The 17,199-nt window shown below is 42.3% G+C and overlaps 2 protein-coding genes across 2 annotated transcripts; both read right to left on the bottom strand.

The window, feature by feature from the left end:
- Nucleotides 1–5,980: 5,980 nt before the first annotated feature.
- Nucleotides 5,981–6,512, bottom strand: LOC131687517 (mitochondrial amidoxime-reducing component 1-like). The gene is made up of 2 exons (XM_058971608.1): nucleotides 6,454–6,512; nucleotides 5,981–6,404 (listed from the first exon to the last, which is right to left on the bottom strand). The coding sequence occupies exons 1-2, from the start codon at nucleotides 6,510–6,512 to the stop codon at nucleotides 5,981–5,983; spliced, it is 483 nt and encodes a 160-aa protein (XP_058827591.1).
- A 7,650-nt stretch (nucleotides 6,513–14,162) lies between these two features.
- On the bottom strand, nucleotides 14,163–14,694 carry LOC131687516 (mitochondrial amidoxime-reducing component 1-like). Its single transcript, XM_058971607.1, has 2 exons — nucleotides 14,636–14,694; nucleotides 14,163–14,586 (listed from the first exon to the last, which is right to left on the bottom strand). The coding sequence occupies exons 1-2, from the start codon at nucleotides 14,692–14,694 to the stop codon at nucleotides 14,163–14,165; spliced, it is 483 nt and encodes a 160-aa protein (XP_058827590.1).
- Nucleotides 14,695–17,199: the final 2,505 nt, after the last annotated feature.

The raw sequence follows: 17,199 nt of genomic DNA, 5'->3' as shown, positions 1-17,199 counted from the left end.
TGTGTGGAGCGTAACTAAAAAGTGGCTTACAGAAAATCTCTAATACTTTCTACCACGGCACTATGGGAAGGTTCCATACAACAAGGTGGCGAAAAATATGGATATATTCTTTCACGAAAAGCTTGTTTGAGTTGTTAATATTGTGCATTACTAATTACATTATTACTCATAATGGACGTATCCAGGATTAAAAACCTTAAAGGAGGAAAGGGAAGGGAAGGGTGGCTTGGTGTAAAGTATGCAAGTTTAATTTTTTTTTTCAAAGAAAATATTAGCGATTCAGAGAATTTTAGTCAATTCATTCACTTTCCACATAATGATGCAACATTTGAACAATATTTGCTTAAATTTTCATTGGGCGAGTGATACTGTTTCTTCGAAGGCACCTTTAAAAAAAATGCGGTGCGCATTATTACTGAAATTCTACTGGAACAATCGTCTCGAAATTTTGCACAGTTCTTCTTCATATCATTCTCTAGGTAACTACGAGACCTTCCGTTAAAATTATTACTATACCTATTTTTACAATAAAATGTTTTTTTAGCGAAAATGGTATTTTTGGCTTTAAAGCGGTACGAAAAACTTAAAAATCAAAAAGTAAAAACTCAGATTACATGTGCTTTCTAACCACTCAAAAAGATAGTGACGAAGAGAGAATGAAAGTCGCGAAAGAGGCAGATAAGTATTTTAATTTATTTATTTACATAGAAGTAAATAGAAAAATGTGTGAAGTGCTTAGGCTATTTGGTGATAATTTCAATGTCGATATGACCAATGGGCTTTAAAGGTAATGTCGTTCTTTCAGATGATTGCTATGCCAATATATCTTCTTCATATTTATGGCTTGCGATTATTTTTGATGCATTTGGAATTCTTGTTCCGGAGATACAGATTAATGAATCCTATATAATCCAGTATCATGAAAACGAAATAGTTAGGACTATCAGAATGTATTAAAATTCATTTTTGGTATGACGAGTGGCCATTAATAATTTTCTTGGCCACAAACACTGTTTTTTGACGAATCCGAAGCTTATTAATATAAGCATGAAAAGTGAATTGTAAATCATCCTTTTTGGTATAATAAGAATTTCAAGTATTAGGACACATTTCGTCGCTGTTCTGCTATCTTATGACAAGTGCCATTTATCACATTTCGAGAAAAAAACGATTTTTAAAGTTTGAGATTGAATATCTTGAAGCGTATAAATGGTTTAAACAATTCAAAGAATACAATTGATGCTTCTATATATTCTGTATTAATCTCACAAATATTACGAAGATCGGTTGACTATGTTGCGAATTTTTAATATAAATGTAAACAAAAGTCGCGCTAACACGTATCACAGGTATGTATTGATGACAAAATTTGTATGACGTGTCATAATCGTGCATGGAAAATTTTCCATGGAAAAAAATCATCAATTTTTAACTTTTATCCATATCCTTGGCTTCATTCGGTCTATAAACAATCGGTGAGATGCATTTTGAAGGCAATAAGCCAGGGAATCTTGAAAAATGCTATGCCATATTTATATATAACGGGACACCACGTTTGATCAGTCGTTCTATTGAAACACAAAGTGTGTTTTAGTTTTAAGGGATTTGCGTCAAGCCGGCGCTAATCTATTCCGACAATAAGTTAGTGTTGGTTTCTGATGAGGCGAAGCCGAAACGCAACACAGTATGAAATAAGGATTTGTGCCCTCCTGTACAAAGACTGGTTTTACCAACAAATTTTCACCCTAGCGAGAAATTTTGGTTTTTACCAAATTTTCCTCCTTAGGGTGAAATATAGCATAGTGCTTTCACATAGGCCTGCTAAGCCAAGACAAGTTTCGGTTTCACTGTGTCTCATCGGTATAAACAGAACTTCTGCTCGAACGGGACATCACGTTTGATCAGTCGTTCGATTGAAACACAAAGTGTGTTTTAGTTTTAAGGGATTTGCGTCAAGCCGGCGCTAATCTATTCCGACAATAGGTTAGTGTTGGTTTCTGATGAGGCGAAGCCGAAACGCAACACAGTATGAAATAAGGATTTGTGCCCTCCTGTACAAAGACTGGTTTTTACCAACAAATTTTCACCCTAGCGAGAAATTTTGGTTTTTACCAAATTTTCCTCCTTAGGGTGAAATATAGCATAGTGCTTTCGCATAGGCCTGCTAAGCCAAGACAAGTTTCGGTTTCACTGTGTCTCATCGGCATAAACAGAACTTTTGCTCGAACGGGACATCACGTTTGATCAGTCGTTCGATTGAAACACAAAGTGTGTTTTAGTTTTAAGGGAATTGCGCTAATCTATTCCGACAATAAGTTAGTGTTGGTTTCTGATGAGGCGAAGCCGAAACGCAACACAGTATGACTAGAAAAATGGTTATTTTTGGTTACAGTGTTTCCAAATATGCTATATTTCCAGTTTAAAACTTAAACTGCATTTTTCTCACAATTCGTGTATTTATGTTTTGAAAATGATTATGCCAGTGTGTTTCTCAGATAGTTTTACACATAAAAACATCTTATACATCAAGATAACTTGAGCCAATACCCAGAACCACAGTCATTTGAAGTAAAAAAATTAAAATTTCTCAGCACGTTTCTCGCAGTATCTCAGTAACCAAGCAGAATGTCAAAATTCAAAAAACGCCGCTTTGTAGAGATATTTTGGACAAGTGATATATAATTCATTTTGTCCCGAAATGGCGTTTGTCATAAGATAGCACAACAGCGACAATTTATCGTGTTAACGGTAACTTGGGGGTTTCAGTACAACTCAGTACCATTTGTTGCTACACAGTAATGTTGTATGGCATAAATGTAGCCAAATCAGCTATCTTTTCAATACATCGGCTCTAATTGTAATCCTCGTTCATTTAATTGTGGAATATGGAACACTCAACCGAAACATGTATGAAATGAAATGAAACATGAATTATCCTTCTCTGGTCTAGTAGTTGAGGCAGCCAATAAAACTTCCAATGAGGCGTTCACAGCTTAGGGCAAATTAGAGCAACTAAAATCTTCGCTATTAGTTAAAAGATACAATATCCTTGCATCCCCCATCGAAAGTTCAGGGGGGACATTGGAGGCCTTTTTGCCGGATCCAATTTGTGAATATTTTAGGACATTGAATGGTTATTTTGCATATAACTTCATATAAATGCGATATATATATATATATATATATATATATATATATATATATATATATATATATATATATATATATATATATATATATATATATATATATATATATATATATATATATATATATATATATATATATATATATATATATATATATATATATATATATATATATATATATATATATATATATATATATATATATATATATATATATATATATATATATATATATGCATTTCTAATAATTTATTCACAAAGCTGGCATTCTTAGCTTTAAAATGGCATATTTGAACATATGTTTCATCTAAAGTTCAGCAAAGATATGAACAGTTGAGAAAATGCACGTGATATGTCTATTTTTCATAATTTTTATCTTTAGACATCCAGTTAAGTTAAATATTGACGTAGGACTTACGTCTTTCTTTACTATACTGGGTGTCATTTCAAAATTTTCAAAACGGATGCGTTACGTACACTTTGAACTCTAATAACTTTTCTCCTACTAAAGGAATTACTAGTTTTGTTTCATAAATCGAAAGGAAAACGTTCAACGCTTGCTATTGATACCTTGTTTGCTATGTAAAACTTGTTTAAAAAGTTCAAAAACTACTTTTAATGCGAATCAACATTAATGCTAAAACCTATAAATATGGGTGTCACAGTTTTTCTTAAAGCCAGACGTGTGTAAGCCACAGAGCAGAACACACGTACGTGTGCTGCTCAACGAGAAGCTGCATTTTGACCACCAACCAAATCATAGCTACTGCCTTATCGCTGCCAACCAAGAACAGTGGTCGCCCTGCGTGAAATTCATTGCTCTCAGAAGTGGACAGAGTTACTAATTCGCAAGCTGCTCTTCCAGTGCCTGGTCCGTGAGATTGCACAGAATTTCAAAACCTACTCTTCCGGAGCTCAGCCGTAATGGCCCTTTAAGAAGCCAGCGAGGCCTGCCTGGTTAGTTTGTTGGAAAATACCAATCTGTGCGCTATCCATGCCAAGCAAATAATCATCATGCCGAGCGGGAAACGGCGAAATAATATTCACAACAAAGGTCCTTATTAGGACCACAAAATCGTTCTCAGAAGAATTACAATTGAAATTTCCATTTCGTGCTTTGGAAAATAACTTCCCTCTTATCGGGTTAGTTATTTTCTATAATAATATCCGAAAAATGTGCGATAAAACCAATAAACTGACCAATTGGACGGAAGCAATAAAATACCTACAACAATTTGAGTCAGAAAAGTGATATTAACGGAAAAATGCTTCGATCGTTTCTAAGTGTTTGGCAGCTGAAGTTGCCGATTTGTTTTCCAACGTCAATTATTTGCGCTGTGCTGTACGGAACAGATTTTTGCGCGATTTGTTAGGAAATAATTAAAACAATTGTGTAGTAGATTCCGTAGATTTTAACGTAAATTTTGATAGAAATGATTTTGTAAAAGCATTAATTAGCCGTGCTTTGAATGGTGGTTTTTGCAAATCTTTCTAGAACATTAGTGAATGTGGAAACCCTGCTACTAAGCGAATGCCACGCCAAAAAGAATGATGAAAATATTTTCATTTGTCGCACAAAGGGATGGACTACCATCTGCACTAAGAAGTTTATAAAAGAGATCGCATTCCGATATACAATGCTCATTCGATGTGAGCTGCGAAAGGGGAATGTTCGTGTATGTACGCATCTGGTGTATGTAATCGTCTGGTATCACCAAAAATAGTTATCTGCAAACCGTTCTTATTAGGATGAAAATATAATGGAGAAAGAATTTATTTAGAAAGCTCCTTTTAATAACTTGGATTGAGTTTGCGCCTGTCAAGTCTGCTGTACTTTATCAATGACACATATAAACCAATGTTTATCGAATTAATCTACAATGCAAATCTTTCTAGAACATTAGTGAATGTGGCAACCCTGCTACTAAGCGAATGCCACGCCAAAACGAATGATGAAAATATTTTCATTTGTCGCACAAAGGGATGGACTACCATCTGCACTAAGAAGTTTATAAAAGAGATCGCATTCCGATATACAATGCTCATTCGATGTGAGCTGCGAAAGGGGAATGTTCGTGTATGTACGCATCTGGTGTATGTAATCGTCTGGTATCACCAAAAATAGTTATCTGCAAACCGTTCTTATTAGGATGAAAATATAATGGAGAAAGAATTTATTTAGAAAGCTCCTTTTAATAACTTGGATTGAGTTTGCGCCTGTCAAGTCTGCTGTACTTTATCAATGACACATATAAACCAATGTTTATCGAATTAATCTACAATGCAAATCTTTCTAGAACATTAGTGAATGTGGCAACCCTGCTACTAAGCGAATGCCACGCCAAAACGAATGATGAAAATATTTTCATTTGTCGCACAAAGGGATGAACTACCATCTGCACTAAGAAGTTTATAAAAGAGATCGCATTCCGATATACAATGCTCATTCGATATGAGCTGCGAAAGGGGAATGTTCGTGTATGTACGCAGCAGATGCGAATTCGGGCAAGGTTCGAATCGTTAGCAAGGATTCTCGTCTGGTATCACCAAACATAGTTATCTACAAACCGTTCTTTTTAGGATGAAAACATAATGGAGAAAGAATTGAATTAGAAAGTTCCATTTAATAACTTGAATTGAGTTTGCGCCTGTCAATTCTTGTATACATTTACCAGTGATTCATATAAGCAAATGTGTAACAAATAATTGGCTTCACCCAAAACAGACAGAGAATGTCTAATAATCCCAAAACATATATATTTAATGGCAAGAGCTAATAAGGGGAGGTGAGAATTAATAGTGTGCAGGCTTACCCGATAATGCTGAGGTCATCAGAGACCGCGGTCGATCTCCACTGAGGCTGTCGTGGTTGTGTGTAGCTGCCGAGCTGGATCATCGCCAAGGCCCGGTTGTCGACGGTACGTTTTGAGCGTCTTTAGTGGTTCCGAGTTTGTGCTGGGTATTCCAGTTTCCGGATCCACGTTGATGAAGATGCACCTCGTACACGGCTTCAGATTCCGATAGATCGTTTCGCCTATCTTAATCCACTTCCAATTGTCCTCCTCGTATGCGGCCGGTCCTTTCACAACAAAGTTTGGCCGGTATTGCAAAGCCGTCACCGGTTTCTCCAACCTTGAATTCACGTCCGCCACAGACGCCTCCGACAGAAGCATGAAACTAGTCGAATCGTGAAGAGCACCCGAATCGGTCGAGGTCAAATTAACGAAAAAACGATTTTTCTCCCGCACCTCCCGGCTAGAGTAATTAAACGGATCGAAAACCAGACGCAATCCAAAGTCCTCACTTAGAATATCGGGAAACCACCGACCGTACTCGGTCAACCTCTTTTTTCAGATTATCCATTTTTATTTTGGCACCCGTTCTTCCGGGGATTTGTTTTCAAGCAAATTGTGCAGCGATCTTTTGTTTTCAAGCGGGCTGTCAAATGCCCATCTCTTGCAGTACACACTAATCTCTTATTCCTCCCTTTTTACATTTAAATTACACATTTTACTGTAACACAACATTGCCGTTACAGAAAAATTTCTCATGAATCGGCAATGGCTCGATTCATGAGAAATTTATGAGCCATACTCCTTTAAGGAGTCTCCCGGAGACTAATTAAATCGCTAATTGAATGCGATGCTCGATGTATCGACATTCTTCTACATGCTCCAGCTAGCTACGGAACAACTAATCTCAAAAAACAAATCACAAAACTACATAATACCGCCAGCGAATCCTGGCTAAACATTGCGAATCCGCCAACTAAAGTTTGGCTATAAGTCTCCGGGTAAGTCCTTGTCTCAAACTCGAAACCATCGTTTGCAACGGCAAAACATTCAATAAACTCTTAACCTATTATTAGGGCTAAATAGGTTAGAATTAACACTTAAGACTAATACTGAAACTAAGGACTTATAATGTGGTAGATTATTTGGTTTGTTAAGACTGAGAGCTGCGTAGGAAAGGAGGTATTTAGTCTCCCAAATCGATATGAGTCCAGTGCTAGGGTTTTACCGCGCCCAGAATCGCGTTTCTTTTGGTTGATTTCACATCGACCCCCACTACAACTGTCTGATGGATCCGATTTACGGATCGCGACTGTGCTGGATCTAACAGGCTGTCGACACCAATCCAGGATTACTTATCTTTCGTTTCACGTCTTCGTTCTGTGCTTGTAGCTGGTGTTGCTCATAGCTTACTTACTTATCCGAATCTATGTTCCGTCCGCGTCTGGATTCTTACTGTATCAGTTTCTCTCGCTCTGACAAACGGCTGGCCTTCTGAGGCTTGCGTGTCGTGGACTCTCGTGCTTCGATTTCTCCCGTATCGAGAACGGCAAACGCTGGAACGTTGTGTAAGCAGCTGGAGTTGGCAGGTTGTGAGGAGGGTTGGGTGCTTGGCTTCGTCCTACTTGAATCCCCCGCTCTGAGCGGTGTATGTCCGTTGGTGATTCCGCTTCGCTTCGGTCTGCTGTGCTCAATTGTTGTCCTGGTATGCTCTGCTCCATCCACTGCATGGTTTTGCTTGCTCCGAATACGGCTCGTGCGCTTGCGCCAGTGACTGAGGTCTATCTTGGTTTGATGTGTCACCATGAAGCAGCTTACCTATGAGATTGACTTTTGCTATGTCTGCGGAGTCCAGAGGGGTCCGCCTTCGTCGACCTGCACCCCTGTGCAACGGCTCAAGGTTTTCCCGAGACTCGCTCCGAAAGTTCCGTCTCTAGTTTGGGGTTGCCTGCTTTCCTTCCTGTTGCGCTCGCGTGCTCTCTGGTCGATTTCTCTCGTTCCGAAAGGCGCGCCTGTTTTAGGCTTCTGCTTTCTTGATATGCGTTTTCTCTCGAATCGCTAACGGCTTGCCTGCTGAAGGCTTCTGCTTCTCGAAACACGTTTTCTCCCGAATCGCTAACGGCTTGCCTGCTGAAGGCTTTTGCTTCTCGACGTGCGTTTTCTCCCGATTCGCTAACGGCTTGCCTGCTGAAGGCTTCTGCTTCTCGACGTGCGTTTTCTCCCGATTCGCTAACGGCTTGCCTGCTGAAGGCTTCTGCTTCTCGAAACACGTTTTCTCCCGAATCGCCAACGGCTTGCCTGCTGAAGGCTTTTGCTTCTCGACGTGCGTTTTCTCCCGATTCGCTAACGGCTTGCCTGCTGAAGGCTTCTGCTTCTCGACGTGCGTTTTCTCCCGATTCGCTAACGGCTTGCCTGCTGAAGGCTTCTGTCCTCGTTGATGGAAGTCCTGTCCCGTCCCTCGCGTCACGACAGCTCTTTGCTGCGACTGCGAGTTGTCATGGGCCTTCCTAGACCGCTCTTCGAATCCAAATGACGCTGGCTGGTGTGCCATGATGGGGAGGTAGTTTGAAAAGTTATTGCTCGCCACACCATGACAGGGCACGATTTGTCCCGATCGGCTAACGGTATTTTGGGAGCATGATGCTCGTGGTTAGCAGGTTGGAGCCTGCCGACATAGCTGGGTAAATTTTCTCTAATCCGCCTTAATGTCCTTTGCGTGAAACCTGCCTCTCTTTCCCGTGGCTACGTCTTCTAGAGTGTACAGGTTGACGCCCAGGACGTCTTTGACTATCGCTGGAACGAACTTGGAATCAAGTTTGCGGTTCACGTGGTTTGCTTTCGACGACTGACCGAAGGTTCTACGCCATACCAAATCTCCCGGTTTGAATGCTACTGTTCGTGTTCGAAGATTGTATCTCTGCTTCGCCTTTTCGTGATTGTTCCTGATGCGTCGCAGTACGAATTCCTGTACCCGCCGAACCGTTGACAGTCGCATATCCTGTGCTACCTTGGGGTCGTCTGGGGTGTTGAGACTTTGTTGCACGTAGAGATCTGTGTGAAGTATTAGGTCCCTTCCAAAGTTGGCGAAATGTGGACTTACTCCGGTCGCATCATGTTTCGCACCGTTGATGGCCGCCGTGATTGCTGGAAGCTGTGAATCCCACTCTCGATGATCTCCTTCTAGCAATGCTCGAATGCAGGTGATTAGTACTCTGTTGACCCGCTCTGCATTGTTTACCATTGGGCAGTAGTAAGCCGTCTTCATATGCACGATGTTGTGCCGAGCTAGCAATGACTTGAACACCGTCGACTCGAACTGTTTTCCATTGTCCGATAAAACTATTCTGGGACGTGAAAACTTCAAGAAGACTTCCTGCTCCAGAAACTGAACCATCTTTGAAGCGTCCGCGTTTTTCATTGGATGTGCGACGACGTATTTCGTGATCCAATCTACGACTACTAGCATGACTGTGTTTCCCTGCTTCGAGCGTGTGAACGGACCAACGAAGTCCATTGATATTAACTCCCAGGGCATTTTGGCTGGCTTCAAGTTTCCCATCTGTGGCATCATCCTTGTGTTTGGTGCTTTACTTGCCTTGCAGGTTTGACAGCTCTTGACGTAGTTGCTTACCTCCTCCCGCATCTTCGGCCAGTGAAAATGGGCTTGAAGTTTCTGAAGAGTTCTGTGGAAACCCAAGTGTGCTGCTGTAGGTGAGTCATGGAACTTGCCTATTAACCCGCGTCGCTCTTCGAATGGTACCACCTTTTTCCACAAGTGGATCGCATTTCCATCTTCGTCCTTGCTTAAACAGTTCTTGTACAGCTCGTCGTTCGCTAACCTGAAGTCCGGGAAACGATCGCCTTCCTTCTGTACTTTATCCTTTAGCTGCATGTACCACGAATCAGTGGAGTTCGCACCGTCGAAGGACACCGATGCCACTATCCGTGATAGTGCGTCCGGCACTACGTTGATGCTTCCCTTCCGGTACTTGATCTCAAAGTCGAATGCGTTTAAACGTAACAACCACCGGCTCATGAGGGCTGTCGGATTCTTCATCGATCGCAGGTAGCTGAGTGCGGCATGGTCGCAAAAAACTGTAAACTTCACTCCTTCTATGTACCCTCGGAACTTCTCGTTGGCGCGGATGACCGCCAGACATTCCCGTTCCGTTACCGAATACTTCCGTTCCGAAGATGATAGCTTCTGTGAAAAGTAGCAAATCGGGTGTTCTTCTCCGTCGGTCTCCTGCGTCAGTACGGCTCCAATCGCGACATCGCTGGCATCGCAGGCAATAGCGAATGGCATTGTATAGTCCGGTATTGCCAACACCGGGGCTGATACCAACGCTGCTTTGAGCTTTAGGAATGCTTCGTCTGCTTGCGTATTCCATCGAAACTTATTCCTTGTCTTCGTCAGTTCCGTTATTGGTACTGCCACTCGAGAGAAATCTGCTATAAAACGTCGGTACCAATTGCACATGCCGAGAAACCGTTGCACCTCCTTCCGATTCGTTGGAGCTGGGAATTTCACGATGCTCTCGATCTTTTCTTCATCGACTTTCCATCCGCTCTCATTCAAAATGTACCCCAGATATCTGATTTCTCGACGACAGAACTTGGATTTCTCTGGCGATATCGTCAAGTTTGCTCTTCGTAGACGCCTCGCTACTTCTTCCAACAGCTTGATGTGTTCGTCGAACGTTTTGGAGCAGATTACGATGTCGTCCAGGTAGTGAAATACGTATGGTTCCATGTCAGCGAACAAGTGTGTCATTAGTCGCGCGAGGGCTTGACTCGCTGTACAAAGTCCGAAGGGAACTACCTTGAACTGGAAGTGTCCTCGTGATGGAACCGTAAATGCTGTCAACGGTCTAGATGCCTCCTGCAACGGTAACTGCCAAAACGCATCCTTGAGATCGATTGACGAAATGTACTCGCAGCCGCCGAGATTGTTGATGATCGACGAGATTTGCGGAATAGGGTACCCTTCGTTCACCATCACCGAGTTTAAGTGGCGGGCGTCCAGACAGACCCGGTACTTCCCAGTTTTCTTCTTAACCGCTACCAGTGGGTTGTTCCACGGAGAAAATAGCGCTTCTTCTATCACATCCAGAGCGAGCATCCTGTCGATCTCGCGGTTCACTTCTTCTAGCACATACGGAGACATTGGATAGTGTCGCTGCTTGCGTGGTGGTGCGTCTCCGACGTCTATTCGGTGCTCATATAATGTTGTCCTGCCCAGCCTTCCTTCCGCTGTTGGGAACTTCGCAAGCGTTTCCTTAAGCTGTCTGTGTTGTGCTGCGCTCAGGACTTTCATTGGCTCATCCTCGTTCAGCTCCGTCTCCTCCAGCTCTGTTTCCACACTGCAGCATGTTGCTTTGACTCCGAACTTGTCCCAAAAGTTCATGCCCAGGATCCATCCATCCGTTGTCATCCGGAATTGTCGGAACCAACAGCAATGGGATGGTCTCGTTCCGGTTGTTAAAAACTATCGGCACTCGAACGAAGTGTGAAATTTTATGTTGCGTGCCGTCCGCTGTTTTGATGCCTCCAATCACGTTTCCTTTGCGCAGACTTAGCTGTTCGACGATCTTTACATTGTTGCCACCTAGCAGTGAGCAGTTCGCCCCGCTATCCAGCAGCGCTGTCATTTCTTTGCCCAGTATACTAATGATTGCATGTGGGCGATTGTCTAGTCCGGGATTAATGATAATTGTATTTAGTAATCCTAGTTCGGTGGTATCGGAGGGGTTTTCTATTGATTGCGGAGATTCCTTACCCTCTATTGCAGATTCCCCGCGGTGGCGTTTCCCGCATCTGTCCGACACGTGATGCAGCTGCGTAGAGAGTATCCCTTTCGTCCACAACGATAGCAGAAAAGAATTGCCTGTGGCTTTGCACAATCCATAAAACGATGTCCTTCCTCATCGCAGTTCCAACAGATCATACCCGTACGTCTCTGGTCTATCGGATCTGGTCTGTGTTCCCCAGCTCTGTCTTGCTCTCCTCGTACTGCGTTCTGCGGAGCTTGCAACTCCCGAGAGTGGTGCTGCGCAGGCGGAGGTTGCTGTCTCTGTACCTGGTTGCTGTACTGACGCTGTGTCTGCTGCGTGAGTGGTTGTGACGCGTATTGTCTGTGCTGCTGTGCGACGTTCGCCTTCTCCAAATTATGTGCTGACGTAAACGTTGGTCTAGCGTTCCTCGTCGTCAACTGCATCTTCAGCGCGCTGACTTGCTCCGTGAGCTGGTCTATCTTCAGCTGCCAGTATCCGTCATCATGTTGCGAGTATGCTCCTTCTTCATCGAGCGAGGAATTTTGCCCGTCGACCAATCCGCCTGCCGAGTTTTCCTCCAGCTCTACTGTGTGTACCCTGCCGAACCGTGGTTGATGCTGCATTGCCGGTGCTGGTCTTGGTACAACAGTGGGTGTTGCGAAACTAGGCTCTAAAAGCGCACTGTGCGGAATTGGAACCCTGCGTTGCCTGTTCAGAAGCATCCTCGTTTCATCGTAGCTGGTGCAGATTTCCACCATTTCCTGTATAGTGTGTGGTCTGGCTGCGGTCACGATCGCTGCATAATCGGCATTCATGTTTTTCTTTACGATGAAAAACTTCTCTTCCTCGCACATCGGTGGCGTAACAAACCGAAATAATGCTGCGATATCCCTATAATATTTCGAAAATGCCTCGTTGGGTCCTTGGAATCGGAAGCAAGCCTCAAGGCGCAAAATCTGTGCATATCCACTGGGTAGGAATTCCTTCCGTATCTCCCGTTTGAATGCCTTCCAGGAAAGTAATGTGTGCTGCGCCATGGCTCGTGCGTACCAATCCAAAGCATCTTCCTGTAACAGATGTTTGATCGATGCCAATAAGGTGTCGTCGTTCATCCCTTCCGATCTAGCGAATGTTTCAACTCGGTCCAAGAATATGTTTAGCGACGTTGTGTCCTTCTCTCCCCGAAACTTAAATGGCCAGTTGTGTACTGCTTTCGTTGTGCGCCTGTCGTCGCCCCGATCGCTCGCCGTTCTGGTGTCTCGCCGCAGTAGGTGATGCAGTAAATCATCGCGCAGCTGGTCGTACTCTTCCCATACGTTCCTGTTTCCTCTCGTGCCGCTGGCTGTTCCTGCTCGGTCGTTTCGTTCCGACCTGCGTTGGTTATCGATCGAATTCCAGCCGGCTCTCTCCTCTTCTTGCTGATCCGCTAAGCGCGAATTGTCCCACCGCTCGTGATTGTGAACACTCCTGGGAGTCGGTGGAATGTCCAGTGGTGGCGGCGTGTAATGTGACTCTGTCGTAATCCGTCCGTGATCGCTATAGAAACGTCTGCCGGAGAAGTCCAATTCGAGAGCACCTTGCCCTCGGCTCGCGGATAGTAACGAGCTGGATGCCGGAAGCGTTGTATGTTGACTGCTTCTTCTGCTATGCTCTGTCGACGCGTCCGGTCCAGTCGCCCTGGCGCCGTTATCGTCTTGCGTTGGATTGTTCTCGTCCGCTAGCAGCTGCCGATTGGTTTTTGGCACTGCCCCTCCTGCACTTCCATAACCTGCCACACTCACTGGATTGGTTGAAGCACTGTTCACGTCACTGATTAACACTCTGACAAGCGCGTCGAGCGATCTGTGCGCGTCTGCTAGGAAACCCGGCGGCTTGAGACATGCCAACCTGTTCCTATAATGTACGAGTCGCGACCGTAATTGACTTAAATTTTGCTTGTCGGTGCTCTGAAGAGCAGGTCCGACAGCTTTCTGTAGCTCATAAATGGCTACCTGACAGGATTCTATATTAACAGTTGGACTCATAACGTGATCCGAACTGTTGTGAAAAATGTTTCGGGTCCGGTCATCTTGAACAGCGGCCCTCAACTTTTGAACTTTGACTCTATGAGTCATAGAACCTAGATTAACCATGTGACGTAAGGCCAACTCGTAGTTGATCTCTTCGTCATTTAGATGGGTGAAGTCCATCCTAAAAGTTTCTTAATGGATCGCAAACCAAATAAACTTAATTACTACCACAAATCTTTAATGTTACACTAATCTACTAATTGGCTCAAATAAACATGTGGGATTTTATGTTGGGCGCCATTGTAACAAATAATTGGCTTCACCCAAAACAGACAGAGAATGTCTAATAATCCCAAAACATATATATTTAATGGCAAGAGCTAATAAGGGGAGGTGAGAATTAATAGTGTGCAGGCTTACCCGATAATGCTGAGGTCATCAGAGACCGCGGTCGATCTCCACTGAGGCTGTCGTGGTTGTGTGTAGCTGCCGAGCTGGATCATCGCCAAGGCCCGGTTGTCGACGGTACGTTTTGAGCGTCTTTAGTGGTTCCGAGTTTGTGCTGGGTATTCCAGTTTCCGGATCCACGTTGATGAAGATGCACCTCGTACACGGCTTCAGATTCCGATAGATCGTTTCGCCTATCTTAATCCACTTCCAATTGTCCTCCTCGTATGCGGCCGGTCCTTTCACAACAAAGTTTGGCCGGTATTGCAAAGCCGTCACCGGTTTCTCCAACCTTGAATTCACGTCCGCCACAGACGCCTCCGACAGAAGCATGAAACTAGTCGAATCGTGAAGAGCACCCGAATCGGTCGAGGTCAAATTAACGAAAAAACGATTTTTCTCCCGCACCTCCCGGCTAGAGTAATTAAACGGATCGAAAACCAGACGCAATCCAAAGTCCTCACTTAGAATATCGGGAAACCACCGACCGTACTCGGTCAACCTCTTTTTTCAGACTATCCATTTTTATTTTGGCACCCGTTCTTCCGGGGATTTGTTTTCAAGCAAATTGTGCAGCGATCTTTTGTTTTCAAGCGGGCTGTCAAATGCCCACCTCTTGCAGTACACACTAATCTCTTATTCCTCCCTTTTTACATTTAAATTACACATTTTACTGTAACAAATGTTTATCAAATTAATCTACAAACCCGAAGGTTTTTGCAACTCCTAGAAAATCAGTGAATGTGGCAATCTCATTCGACATGAAATTTCCAGTAAACATTCATTCAAAAAGTGCATTGGCTCAAATTATCCATGAATGTCATATGATATGCCCAAGTTTAGTCCTACGTCAACACCGCGGTTACGTCCCGGACATTACCCACTCCTAGTTTTTTTCCGAGATACTCTTCTTAGCTAGAGTTTATATTAATACTCAGTAAAGAATTGAATTAAATTGGAGTTGATGCAATTTTCGATTTTGCCTCCCCATAGTGCATGGTTTGCATGAAATACCCGGATTCTTCGGTCGTTATAAATAGCACTGGTTTACGAAAAAAAAATTGATTTCTTTCCTAACTATGTTTTCTAAATGTAATTTGGACCACTCACACCCACCTCGAAAAGTGTTAATAATTTTTTTTCCTACAGAAAGACTATTTCAAACATGATTCTCGGAGTTGTTCAGAAGTTTTTTGTTAGTTTCCATTTTTCTTATAAATACAATAGAGATTCACCCAAACCTATAGATAGAGATTTTTTTATAAATTATAATTGTAATATTTTGGTGAAAATCTTGGTGAGAATGCACGTATTATCCTGAAAAATAGATATCATAAAAATAAATTTAAAAAAATAAAAGTAGAATCAAATTATTTTTTAAGCCTAAAGCTTACAGTTGTTACGGCATTTAATTAGCAAGGGACTGGAAGGTGAAGTATATTTTTCAATATTAGCCATAGTACTCAAGGGAGAGCAAGGAGTTGAATGGTGAAAGTTTAGAAAAGCGTAGAAAGGGTCATATATGAGCAAGCTTAGAGTTTACCTGCAACTTAACCCTTTGTCTGCTACCGTAGGAGTCTGGATCTTTTGGCATTAGAAATGCGGATCACCTGAGTCTACGGCATGTCCGAACAAGCTTAAAGTAACTTGTTACTTCATGCTGTCGGAACCGACAGCGATATGTGCAGTACGAACACATTTCAAGTAATGTTTGTCTGCTGTCCAGAAGGTGCCATCGTGTTGTCGAAGCGGTGCCGGAAACTGCGTCAGGACTTCATGAAGCCTTTCAAAGTTAATCCAGGACTTTCGGGCATGGATTTGGGAAGTTTTCTTCAAGTACAGGTCTATCAAGCAATAGAAGTGGACCGTAAAGCAAAGCATTACGGCCAAAATCGTGGGTCTGAAAAACGTATGCTCAGGATCTGAACACATTCAATAAATACAAAGGCTAATGCGACCAAAGTTGCCAAAGATCACTGAGATATTCCCAAGGAGTATAAATTTGGTGTTGCGGACAATTGCAGTTATGGCCGTAAAGCTCCAATTTACGAAAAACAAAATTTCAATGAAGTTGAAAATGCCGAAAGATCACTGAGATATTCCCAAGGACTATAAATTTTGTGTTGCGGAAAATTGCAGTTATGACCGTAAAGCTCCAATTTACGAAAAACAAAATTTCAATGAAATTGAAAATGTTTAATATTGATTTCTTCTAGATTTATAAAATAAATGAAGCAACGTGAATTTCTATAACAAAATAAAATAACTGTTTTATAATCAAACTTATACCAGAAATCTAACTGATAATGAAGGCCATAACTGAAAGTTTTGAATCTGTTAGCCCCCCCCCCTCCCTAATGGAAAAGGCTGCGCACGCCTATGCTTGTGAGAGTAACTAACATGATAAAGGTAAATATCTCAGAGGGCTATTCCACTGAAGTTGCTTTTCTAGACATCGAAAAAGCTTTCGACTGTTTTTGGCACAAAGGATTAATTGCCAAAATGTGGGATTTCAATTTTCCAATTTACATAATAAAGATTATTAAAAATTATCTTACTAACCGAACCCTACAGGTTTCTTATCAGAATTGTAAATCTAATGTAAATCTAATAAGTTAAAGCAGGCGTCCCTCAAGGATCAAGCGTCGCACCAATCCTATACAATATTTTTACCTTTGATCTTCCAAATCTACCTACAGGCTATAAAAAGTCACTTTTCTGTGATGATACTAGCATCTCAGCTACTGGTAGGACTCGTATTATCTGCAGTCGACTGCAACGAAGCTTGAATATTTTTAATGATTACCTGAAAAAATGGAAAATTTCCACTAATGCGGCAAAAATACAATTGATTGTGTTTCCGCATAATCCAAGAGCTCTCTTAAACCAAATAATAACCATATTATTAAATTTATTGGTTTGAATTTAACGTGGTCAGATCAAGATAAATACATGGGTTTGATTTAGGATAAAATTCACTTTTAAGGATCACATTGAAGGAATCCAAACAAAATGCAACAAATATATA

This window comes from Topomyia yanbarensis, chromosome 3 (assembly GCF_030247195.1).
Source record: "Topomyia yanbarensis strain Yona2022 chromosome 3, ASM3024719v1, whole genome shotgun sequence".
Taxonomy (NCBI): domain Eukaryota; kingdom Metazoa; phylum Arthropoda; class Insecta; order Diptera; family Culicidae; genus Topomyia; species Topomyia yanbarensis.
The sequence above is the reverse complement of the archived record's forward strand: the minus strand, read 5'-3'. Positions and strand labels throughout refer to the sequence as shown.

What these genes read in the sequence shown, in the direction of transcription:
- LOC131687517 (XM_058971608.1), bottom strand. Translation starts at nt 6,512, where the DNA reads ATGGATAATCTGAAAAAAGAGGTTGACCGAGTACGGTCGGTGGTTTCC. An exon ending in GTGGTTTCCCGATATTCTAA is followed by an intron (nt 6,405 to 6,453) that starts GTGAGGACTTTG and finishes TAATTACTCTAG; the next exon opens with CCGGGAGGTGCGGGAGAAAA.
- LOC131687516 (XM_058971607.1), bottom strand. Translation starts at nt 14,694, where the DNA reads ATGGATAGTCTGAAAAAAGAGGTTGACCGAGTACGGTCGGTGGTTTCC. An exon ending in GTGGTTTCCCGATATTCTAA is followed by an intron (nt 14,587 to 14,635) that starts GTGAGGACTTTG and finishes TAATTACTCTAG; the next exon opens with CCGGGAGGTGCGGGAGAAAA.